Source organism: Hordeum vulgare, chromosome 3H, assembly GCF_904849725.1.
Source record: "Hordeum vulgare subsp. vulgare chromosome 3H, MorexV3_pseudomolecules_assembly, whole genome shotgun sequence".
In the NCBI taxonomy this organism is placed as follows: Eukaryota; Viridiplantae; Streptophyta; class Magnoliopsida; order Poales; family Poaceae; genus Hordeum; species Hordeum vulgare.
Window position 1 is genome coordinate 4317832 of NC_058520.1, and position 12518 is coordinate 4330349.

At 40.8% G+C, this 12518-nt stretch overlaps 1 protein-coding gene across 1 annotated transcript; it reads left to right on the forward strand.

Annotated features, from left to right (window-relative positions):
- Positions 1–10419: 10419 nt before the first annotated feature.
- On the forward strand, positions 10420–12518 carry LOC123442398 (PR5-like receptor kinase). Its single transcript, XM_045118433.1, has one exon. It carries the CDS (start codon positions 10495–10497, stop codon positions 12382–12384), a length of 1890 nt encoding a protein of 629 aa, XP_044974368.1. The 5' UTR covers positions 10420–10494; the 3' UTR covers positions 12385–12518.

Here is a 12518-nt window from a genome sequence, read left to right on the forward strand (position 1 = left end):
ACAATTTTGGAAAGTTTACAACATTAAGTAAAGTTAAAAAATTGCGAAATGACATGAAAATTAAGTACTTCACGAATTGAAAGATATTCACATAACTGAAAAACTTCACAAAAATGAAGGAAATATTCGATATTGAAAAAGTTCAAAAATGAAAAAAATTCAAGTATTTGAAAAAAAGTTCATAAACTTGAATAAAAGGGCGCGTATTTAAAAAAAAAACAATACGCATTTTAAAATAGGTTCACGAATTTGGAAGGAAATGTTCATAGATTCAAAAAAGTTTGCTAATTTGAAAAACTTCATGAATTTGACAAAAGAATGGATTTGAAAATTTTCGTGAATTTGAGGAAAGATCATGAATTTGAACAGAGGTTGCGAATTAAGTAAAGAAAACAAAAAAGAAAAGAAAGTGAAAAAACACCAAACCAATAATAATAGAAAACCAGACTAGGAATGCACTGTTTTTTCTTGAGCATTATGTTTGCCACATAAGATGCGAAGAAGAGAGAAACTGGGCACAACAAGTAACCTACCCCTGCGAATTGTATTGTAACTGGAGTAAACCTTGAGAGTTGGAGTTTGAATCTCCCGCAACCGCAACGCACATTTCTTATAGATAACAAAGGAAAGAAAAAGGAAAATGGACCGGGGCCATCACTAAGGTGGTGCGTGCACCACAATGTGGCGCCAAATAGGGTTTGGGCATTTCGACATCGACACTTACGCCATATTCCACATCACTAAGGTGGTGTGTACAACCGCCGAAATGTCACATTCGTACACAAAATCGTTAGTTTGGGCCACGCGGGCGGCCACACTGCAAAATGCAACAATTGGCCGATAAGCTCCTTCTGGATCAAGGTAATCCCTACATGATGCTTCGTGTGTCAAACTGTCGACTGTTTGCACAACTAAGCGACCAGTCTACCAATTGATAGCTCGGCCCATTAGCGCTAGCCAGACAAGATTTTGGTTCTGGTTTTAGTAACCTTCTAGAAGGTTCATAACCAAATTTACCATTTTCCATTCTAGGTTTATTTCGCGTTTTCATATATTTTTTATTTCTATTTTTTAGAAAACAAAAATGTTATTTTTTAAAAACTTAAGGAATATATTTTATTTTCTATTTTTTCTGACAATTTAAATCTGTTTGGGTTTCCATAAATTACTTAGAATTTGGTACAACTATTAATATTGCAACAAAATGTTTGCGATTTATTGATTTTTTTTTAATAAAATGTTTGGGCTTTCTAACAGGTGTTTCAATTTCTTTAAAATTGTTTGCATTTTCAATAAAAGTTTTACATTCAAATAATATTCGTAAATTTACAAAATGTTTAAAAATTTGAATTTTCTTTACACTTCTAGAAATATTAGCATTTGCAAAAGAAGTATACATATTCAAAAAATGCTTACCGTTTGAAACAATGTTAGAATTTTACAAAATAGTTGTTCTAAGCGCACTGAAAAACAACATGCTACAGTGTTTCTGGTTTGCTGCAGTGCGTACTAAACAAAACCCAGAAACAATTTACTGGCAGATGTGCGAATTGAGTGTAATTTGATGCAAAATACGCCACACTGAACATCCCTGTGATCGGGTACGAAGAGTGGGTCGGCCACAGTTCTTCAACACTTTTTTTCTAATCCGTTTAGTTTGTAATATTTTAAATATATTTACCATAAAAATTGCTTTATTCACAAAAATGTAGAAATGTTAATCGTGCACTCAAAAGTATTAAATGAGTATACAAAAATGGTTTCAACTGTATACAGAAATTGTACACTGTGCATGATTTTTGTATGTTAAAACATATATATGGAAAGACTGTTAACCATGTATTTGAAAGATATTAGGCATGTATATAATTTGTTTTCCTGATGTATGCAAAAAGTGTACAATGTTTATTGAACAATTAGATATAAAAATATGTTAATCTTTTGCTGAACTTGTGTTTAAAAACTGTTCCTGATGTATAAGGTAAATGTATAATGTGTATGGAAAAAAGTAGACATCAAAGAATATACATTTTAAAATATAGAATAACGTATTTCCGAAATGATTAAAATTAATATATTTTTCCTGGCCTATACAATTTTTCGAAATCGTATAAAAAACGGTTGACAGCAAAATATATGTTATGGAAAAAAAATGTTAATCATGTATTTGAAAAATATTCAAAGAAATACTTCAGATGTATAGCACAAATGCTTCATGTATTTGAAAAAATGTTAAGCAGTTATAAAGAATGTTATTATTCTATATGAAAATAGAAAGATAATACTAATGAAAACCAACAAAGAAACAGTAACACACAAAGATATCAAATGAAAACAAGTGTAAAAGAATGGAAATAATGAAAACCGAAGTTAAGAAAATAGGAAAGAAAAGAAAAACAGTGACAATAGAGAAAATAAACAAAGGGAACCGAAGAAAAATGAAGGTAATAGGAAATAACAGTGATAATGGATAAAAGAAGAAGGGAACCCAAAGAAAAATGAAGAAAAAAGAAATAAATAAAAAATAGTAAAAAAGGGAAGAACAAAGAATAGCAGTGAAAAATCCAAAGAAAACCAAGAAGAAACAAAGAAAACCGGGAGGCAAAAGAAAGAAAATACATTTTTTTTAAAGAAAACAGGACCACAACAAAGGAACAATACAATGTCAAGTGAAAAGAAACCACCGACGAAAAAAACAAAAGCGGATCCTCTGCTGCAGCGCGTTGTTGTTGTTGTTGTTGTTGTTGTTGTTGTTGCTGCTGCTGCTACGGCCCGCGTTCGCATTCTCTGCTATGGCGCCCACTTCGTGGCGCGTCACTGTTCTAGCCGCTGCAGCCCTTGGGTCAGACGTTCCACTCCTTTTGTGTGAGAAGAAGGCACCATTGGATCAGACTCGGCCTGCTCGAGCTCGTACCTCTCCCTGGTGGCCTTAAGTCCTCTGGTGAGCTCTTGGACCAAGAGCGTGTCCAAATCAACCAGGTTTCGATTAACAGAGCAATTCGAGAGTACCTCTTCGGGACGACAGAGAGTAACTTGCGGACCACGCGCTTCTCCGGCATGGCCTCCCCAAGTTGCGTCATCTGGGCCACCATGTTGGTGATGCACATGGCAAAGTTATTGACGGTCTCGTTGTCCGAGAAGCGAATGCCACTGTACTGCTTGGAGATGGTTGCGAGCTTAGCCTCGCGGACACACGACACTCCAAGGCGCATCCTCTTGATGGTGTCCCATGCCTCCTAACCTTTGGCCTCGCCGACGAGGGTGGGCGCCATCACCCGGTGGCACACCGCGCAGGATCGTTTCCAGGGCAAGGCGATCGTCGCTGCGCTCCGTGGTGCCTGTTTGCACGGCGTCCCAGAGTTCTTTAATCATGACCTGCATGAAGACGGCTCAATCGGTGTGGTTTGTGCTCGTCAGCTACGGCCACACCGCGCCGCCCGTGTCGCACACCAACCGCGCTATGGATCCCTCTGCCACGACCACCTCCATACCGTCGGTGATCTTTGCGCACGCATTGGTGACGACTTGTTGCCGCTGGTATCGTCCTTTCCAGTCATAGTTTGGATCGGAACACGGTTGTGATGCCAATTGTTGGGACTCAAGATGAACAAACAATGAACCGAGGTGGAAGATGAGGTTTTGCCTGCGCAAACTTGCCACACCTATTTTGCGCTTTTTTATTGAACTTAATCAGATTACAATGAAGGAAACGGGGGCTCATGGCCACCTGATTTTGCGCCACTACGATTCATAGTGTTTGTGCCATCCGATGAACAAACCGGTAGGGTGCAGGACTCGGACCTAGCTGTTTAAACTCGTGAGCTAATCTCACTATCTGCTAACTGTCGAAACTGAAAGAGAGAACGCTCCTACAAATCGCTGCCATGGCAGCAAAACTAAGGGAACCCAAACTGAAACTCCGAACCTGAACTTGCAAGGTTCATTCTAACATAATCATCCCAATTCGAATTTGAATGCGTGGTGTACATGTGAGGAATCCCCCCTGTAGAATTTCTTCCCAGAATGAAACAGATATCCTCTGACTTTTATGGTGGGCAACTCATATTTCATTGGTGAAATTAATTAGCATTGTCCATCGTAGTAATTCTCTAGGACAGATTTAGTTGTAATGGTCTTTTCTCATTTTAATTGGCACTCTCCGTCCCATTTCTCTAGGTCCTACAGGATTTTCATTGCCATCTTTTCTTGTCACTCTCTATCGCAATTCTCTAGAATAAATTTAGTTGTACGCATTGGCCTCTCTAGAATAAAATGAAGTCAACACACTAAAGGCCTCCTTTAATTTATAGGGTATAGGAAAATCGTAGAAATAAAAAGTCACAGAAAATGAGATGACATGTATCTAAAATTCTATGAATAGCAATAGGAAAGAAGATGCCCTTCTATTCACATCATATGATTTTTTCATTGAGTCAAGGCTAATGTTTATCTTCCTATAAAATGTGAAGGATATGAAGAATTCTTCGATAGCAATAGCATTCTATTCTTACAAACCAAATGGCTTTTAAGATTTCTTTTCCTATAAAAATACTACCCTACGAGATTCCTATAAAATCCAAAGGTGTTCCTGGCAAAAATCGGCCCCTTCGCCGGAAATATCTAGGTCTCCACCTTCACTTACGTAGTGTGCGTAAGGTTCACCTGCAGTCGTTTATTAACAAGATTTATGGTAAACTGCCTAGAGGAAAGGGCAAGAATATCCCAAGAGCGGGTAGAGTTACTCTTGCCAAGACCTGAATGACTATTAAGGACAGTAAAACCGAACCCTTTCCGAGCTCTCTCAGCGATTAGCGTTTTTTCAACCGTCCGTTTTGGCGATCTTGACGTTTCTGACCGTTAGATCTGTCGTTCAGTTCGACCTTCGACGCACGTTTCTCGTTGCTGGGTCACCTTTGTCCCTAACCCGTCCCGCATGGCTACTCTTGGGACTGTCATCCCACTGCCAAATTAGGCGAGCACCAAGATGGTCAAGATCACGCGTTGTTTTCATCTTGGCCGGTGACTATAGTGACATTGTTGGCAGTGGGGCATTCCCTGATTATCTCAAAGACGGTGTGCCCTAACCCAGCAAGGACCTGGGTGGCTCGATATCACGGACCTGGATACAGGCACGGATCTAAGGGGGGACCGGGGGGGGGGGGCTAGGCCCCTCTTAATGAATTGATTCTTCTTCAATGTTAGTAGTTATTTCAGCCCAAAATTTCCTAAAACATGAAATCTATACCCCCTTCATGAGCAAACTTGCCCCCTCCATGCGTTCATCCTGGCTTCGTCCTTGCCTGGATAGCTTCAGGAGGGCGCTCAAACAGATATGGGTTAGATCTAGCTGCAATGGAACAACTTCGAATTTCCATGGGATAGATCCCAATTCCCATGTGATGCTTCTAATCAATGAATAAAATAGAACGCTATGTAAAATAGCGTCGCCCCTGAACATATGTTATTAGCATGCTATAGCATGCTATAGCGTGCTATTAACGAGACATTGTACATTGATTAATTTAGTAAGCCAATTATGTATACGCTATAGCGTGCTATTAACGACGGTATAGCGTGTTATTTTTTTCAATGCTGCTAATATGGCCCTTTCTAGGCCTCCACAACCATCACCATCGATAACAGACACGAATCGTCCTTGTGGCACGAAAACTGGACAGGCAAAGGGACACTACGGCTCAGTGGCCTGGTCTTTTCTCCATTGCACCTTGCTAAAACACGCCGGTGCACGACGAGCTCCAAAGGATACAAATGGACATTCGCAACTAGAAAACATGTTGGACTAGCCATGGGAATTCATTGACCTGGCTTCTATGTTACATGACATTATGGAACACAAACAGGTTGCATCTCGATGATTTGGATTCAATGGTGGTACTCGCCGAACCCAATAAGATCAATTCCTTGGTTTTATCCAAGGTTCGCGGCTTTATAAGATATGCAAGGCGCTTGAGAGCCAAAGTGCAGGTTATTCTCATTACTCATGGTATTGTCAGGATCCTGATGGCTTATACCTGGCCAATTTCAGATGTCCGCATCAAATTTCTGCTAGCTCAGCCTCATATGGCCATATAGGTATATATATATATATATATATATATATATATATATATATATATATATATATATATAACTTTGTTGCAACGAGTCGACCAAATCTTCGTTGTTCTGGACATGTGAGTTCAGCCCCACCTATAGCCTAGGAGGTATCAGGCCCCAAGTGAACCGAGACAATTCTGACAAGATAGAATTGTGAGTAGTAGAGTCTCCTATGTAAAACAAAAGCAATAGTTTGTTGTATTTCCTCAAATTAGTACAATTTGAGACCCCTTTTCCTTAGTCAAGTTAACATGCAGAATATCTCAGTATTGCAAACCTTTTTCTGAACCACAAAGGAAGGGATGGATGCATATTTTTTCTTCCTTCAGATTTTCCATGTAACGCGAATAGCTTTTAGCTATCATAGCATGGCTGTCTGCAATAAAAACCAAGCTCGCAAGTAGGAGGAGAATGCAGATTAAGAAGTAGAACAACGTTTATATTCCGGATAGATTTAGAATAAAACAACAACAACAAAAACAACAACAATAACAACACAACAACAACAACAACGAAGCCTTTAGTTCCAAACAAGTTGGGCTAAGCTAGAGGTGATACTCATAAGATCTTGCGACCAACTTATGGTTCCGACACATGGATGGAAGCTTCCATGCATGCATGTTCATGGCTAGTTCTTAGGTGATACTCTAGTCTTTAGATCTCTCTTTACGGACCCGGCCTCTCTTGAAATTACCAGCACGTTTTAGCCGTTCTCTATGCACTAGAGCTTCTGGAGACCTTCGTTGAATATGTCTAAATCATCTTAGACGATGTTGGACAAGTTTCTCTTAAATCGGCGCTACCCCAACTTTATCTCGTATATCATCATTCTAGATTCGATCATTCCTTGCATGGCCACACATCCATGCAGGCTTGGAATCAACAAGATAAATGATAAAAGGAACACCAGGCCATTCTGGCACTAAGGTGACTCAGTGACAACCCAAAAGTCCACAAAAGGCGGCAAACATGTTAACATGACCTTTTTGAACAAGGTTTCGAGATATAAATCACTAAACCACATGTGCAAAATTTATAGTAGTCCTCAAGTAACCATTGACCATTTGTACCATTCAAAATTCCATCAGCACGAGTCTGTCCATAGCGACAGGATTGGGCGCAATCAGATGCCAACAAATGAGAAGGCAATCGAATTGTAGGGTGTGGAGGAGTAGGTAGCTGCAGGTAATGTGCGCATTCAATTCTTCCCATCCTTATCTTCGATACTGACCACGACCTTTGACTCTGAAAAAAAGTTGAAGCAATCAAGAAAAAAAACACAAGTTTGAGATAAAGTTTGCGAATTTAAAAAATGTTCACAAGATTTTAAAAAATTCATAGATTTTAGTAAAAACACGTATTTAAAAAAATAAATCATGATTTTGAAAAGTTCATCTACCTTTTAAAACTTCATATGTTTCAAAGAAATTTCATGAATTTGAGTAAGTGTTCCTGAATATGAAAACGTTTGTGAATTGAAAGAAAAGGAAAAATCGGAAATGAAAAAAGAAAAGGGAAACAGAAAGAACAGAAAGAAAAACCAACTAAACAAGCCCGACCCAATGCTACTAGAAGTTACCCAAAAACAAACCACCTACTGCGCAGTTAGGTAGTTTGGCACCTGGAGCGCCGGATAGATCGCTGTCAGAAAATGCGATGGAGGAAGAGAGGAAATAAGGGTATCAGCTGCCCCACCTCACACACGCACGAGATGGTCCACGTATCGCAGGTGACTCAAATCATTAATTGAGAAGTACTTTTTTCAAACATCATTTTAAACTTCTTAAGTTGCGATAAATGTCATATGTGTCATTTGTCAAACCTGAGATTTTCCTTTTCTTTTTGTAGAACCGTATTTTCAAAATGTTTTATCTCTTAAACCGTGTGTTCAAATGGAGAACCGTTTTCATTGTTGGATTCCTCGCGTCACGATCTTCAAAAATAGATGTCATGTTGCTAGGTTTTTACAAACATATTTTTTCACAAAACAACAGACAAAAAAACTGTGCCTCTCTTGAAAGAAAATAAAAACGGGTTTTTCGTTTCTGAAAGGCACGACCGCGAAGCAAACCTGTGCCTCTCGCGGAAACAAAATCATGCCTTTTACGAAAGAAAAAACAAAAATAAAATCACCTTTTTATTTTCGAGAGGCATGACCGTGCCATTCGCAAAAGTTAATCCGTACCTCTAGCAGAAGCAAAACCGTTCGAATCACGAAAGAGAAAGAAAACAGAAAACATGTTTTTTTTTTCGTTTCCGAGGCATGGTCGTGCCTCTTGCGAAAGCAAATCCATGCCTATCGCGAAACTAAACTATAACTTTCGCGGAAAAAGGAAAAAAACAAAAAACATGTTTTTATTTTATTTTTGGGAGGGTCCTCTCATGCCAAAAAAAAACCGTGCTTTTGGACACGTTTTATTTTGTGCAAAAGCTAAAAAAAGGGCAAAAAACAAAACACAAAAAGAAATCCACCTAAAAAGTCAAAAAACGTGTGCGATAAAATAAAAAATAAAAAATCAAAGGGAACACTCAGAGAATGGCACGTGACGATGACTAAGAACACAACACGTAGGAATGATCGTTAAAACGCTTATGCTAGCCAATTAGTTGCTCTCCAGGCGACCAATATATTGACAAGCGAGGCTCTTCAACAGCGCTCGCACGAGCATTCCAGGCTGCAGCCCAACTTGGTACCTTGCTCCGCTAGACTGCTTCGCTCGCTCGCCTGGATTACTGTACTAAAATAAGTGTTGTTTGTTTTCAGGAAAAACATAGCCTTTGGTTTTTGTACATTAAAAAATCGTAAATTCATTTTTTTCACGGATTTAAACAAAGTTCACAATTTTCTTAAAAAAAATTGCGAATTTGAAAAGATGTACACGAAATTGAATTTTTGTCACAAATATCAGAATCGTTCATGATTTTGAAAAAAAACATGAATTGTAAGAAGGTTCAGGGATTTGAGAAAACATTAATGAATTTCAGAAAAGTTCTTAATTTTTTTTCAGATTTGACTAATAGCATAGAAAACTGGCTATGTTTGAAAAAAGTTCATGCATTTGAATACAATTCATAATTTTTTTAAAAAATAAAAGGAAAATCAGAATGGAAAAATAAAATTCGAACAAAAAACCGGAAGAACAAACAAAAATATATGAACCGAAAACTAGTCGAAATCTTCTAGAAGCTTCCGCAAATGCATCACATAGCGTTTTCTGGATTGGATTGTGGGAAGAAGAAAGGTTTTCTAGATTGAGCGTGAAAAAACTGAAGTAACCAGTTTGTATGAACACATATTTGGGAGCTCCACATTCACACACACACAAAATATTTGCGAGCTCCACAGTAGTGCTTATGGAGTCCCTCGAAAATGCTGGCACTCGCGTGAAAGTTCTCATGGGCTGTGGCCCATAAAGCAATTCACTCTGGCTGTCGGGACCACCTCACTTGCCTAAAAAAAAAAAAAACTTGCCTCGCCAAACCGCCAACCACCTCCGTCGATCCGACTGGTTCAAAGAAAAAGCCAAACATTCATTCGTTCAGTAGAAAAACCGACTTCTGAATTTTATTGGATAAATAAATTCATACGTTCAAAAAAATAATCATGGATTTACTTGAGAAATTCCCACACTTGCAAAAAATGTGCTCGCAATTAAGTAGTTGTGGTGAGTTAGACATGGATGCATACGCTTGACGGGGCATGTCTGTCAGTCAAGGAGGCCTCCGGCTGCTTGGACTGCTTCCAGGGAGCTGCCGACTGGTGTCAACTTCAGCTTGTCTCCACCACCAAAGTGCTTCTTCCTTGCCCGTTCAAAAAAAAAAAAAGTGCTTCTTCCTTGATCTGCTGCCTCCATATATATTCCACATCAGAATGCCACAGCAAAACATAAAGCAGATCAGGAATGAGCAAAGATGAGCAATCTGGCAAGTCTCCAACATAAAAAAAGAAGTTGATATGCAATCTCTGAGGACGACATTTACCGAACAGAGCGTTTTACTAATGTAAGATTTCCTCGGATGTACATTTCTTACCGACAAAATCACCAAACAACACATTATACAGATGTATTCTTTTTATAATCATTACACGGACGCACTGTACAAATGTATGTAATCCTTTTTACAATTTGGATTCGGAAGGGACTAACAAGTCCTGCAAAAGTCTGGTCCTACCAAACGGTTGTCACTGTGCAGCATGTTGAAGAGGCTAGCTGTTGTATGCTGACCGTGGAACGGAATAATTCAACGGTGTCTCTGTTATCCCCACTCTTCCACTCCGTTAGCTGTCACACTATAGATCATGAGCCCTATTGCAAGTTTGCAACCTAGACCGTCTCTGATTCTCCAGTTCTCTTCCTCTTCCTCTTCCAGGCATTGATGGGCGCCGCTTCCGCTCTCTTCCTCTTCGTCCTCGTTATCACGGGCGAGGCCGCCACACTAGGAATCACCAACCAATGCTCCTACACCGTGTGGCCGGCCGTCGTGCCGGGAGGTGGCCGGCAGCTCGATCCAGGGGAGGCATGGGTGCTGGACGTCCCCGCCGGCAACACATCCGGCCGCGTCTGGGCACGGACGGGCTGCACGTTCCATGGCGAAGGTAACGTGTCGTCGTGCCAAACTGGTGACTGCGGCGGCTTGCTCGCCTGCACAGCCTATGGCCGGCCGCCCAGCACGCTCGGTGAGTTCGCGTTTGGCGGCCTCAACGCCGTGGATTCCTTCGACATCTCCTTCATGGACGGCTTCAACGTGCCCATGGACTTCCTGCCGGTGCCGGTTCAGGTTCAAGGAAGGGCAGGGTGCGTCAAGGGGCCGCGCTGTCCAGCCAACATCACATCGCAGTGCCCAACAGAGCTGAAGGCTCCGGGGGGTTGTAACAGTGCATGCAGGGTGTTGAAGCAGGACAAATACTGCTGTACCGGGAGCGCGGCACACAATTGCAGCACCACCAACTACTCGGTCTTCTTTAAGAAGATGTGCCCAGATGCCTACAGCTACCCCAAGGATGATCCCAGCAGCACTTTCAGTTGCCCGACGGGCACCAACTACCAGGTCGTCTTTTGTCCCCTGATGAATCAAGCAATGTCGCCTCCAGCTGAAAGTCCCGTGGCTCTGCCTGCGCCTATTGGGCCAACAAGCATGAAACCAAAATCCTCCACTGTAACAAGAGTTGTGACAATTCTAGCTCCTGTAGGCAGCTTCATTTTGCTTACCGTCGTCTTCCTCCTCGCCTACTTTATATGTAAGCGGAGAACACATAGACAACATGAGATGGAGGAGGAGGAAGAGTTTGGGGAGCTACAAGGAACACCAATCAGGTTCACATATCAACAGCTAAAAGCAGCAACCGAGCAATTTGCAGACAAGCTAGGGGAAGGAGGATTTGGGTCTGTTTTCAAGGGAAAATTTGGGGATGAAATGATTGCAGTAAAACGTTTGGATCGAGCTGGTCAGGGCAAAAGAGAATTTTCTGCAGAGGTTCAGACAATTGGCAGGATTCATCATATTAATCTGGTGAGTTTGATTGGTTTATGTGCAGAGAAATCCTATAGGCTCCTGGTGTATGAGTATATGCACAAAGGATCCTTGGATAGATGGATCTATTGTCGACATGACAACGATGCTCCTCCTTTGGATTGGAGCATCCGGTGCAAAATTATCACTCACATAGCTAAGGGTCTCTCTTATCTTCACGAGGAGTGCACAAAACGGATTGCTCATTTGGATGTCAAACCACAAAACATCCTCTTAGATGATGAATTCAATGCTAAACTTTCTGATTTTGGACTATGCAAGCTCATTGATAGGGATATGAGCCAGGTGGTTACTAGAATGAGAGGCACACCTGGATATTTAGCTCCTGAATGGTTAACATCGCAAATCACAGAAAAGGCTGACGTCTACAGCTTTGGTGTTGTGGTCATGGAAGTCATCAGCGGAAGAAAGAACCTCGACACTTCCCGGTCAGAAGAGAGCATCCATCTTATTACCCTATTGGAGGAAAAGGTTAAAAACGACCACTTGGTAGATTTGATTGACAGGAACAGCAACGACATGCAAGCACATAAGCAGGATGCAATTCAGATGATGAAGCTCGCGATGTGGTGTTTGCAGATTGATTGCCAAAGAAGGCCTAAAATGTCTGAGGTGGTCAAGGTCTTGGAAGGTGCCATGAGTGCAGACAACAATATTGATCATAACTTTGTTGTTGCTAGGAATGTGATCTCCTCAGTTCCACCTCTATCTTCACATGTATCGGGGCCCAACTGAAATGAGGCAATTCTGGAAAGATAGGCAATTAGATAATGGGCAGGACAGGAGATTTTCTTATGTAAATCAAAAGCCATGATATGTTGTATTTTTTGTCAGATTACTACAACCTGAAGCCGCTCAGCTTTAACTAA

Coding starts and splice junctions, on each gene's coding strand:
- LOC123442398 (XM_045118433.1), top strand. CDS start 10,495: ATGGGCGCCGCTTCCGCTCTCTTCCTCTTCGTCCTCGTTATCACGGGC.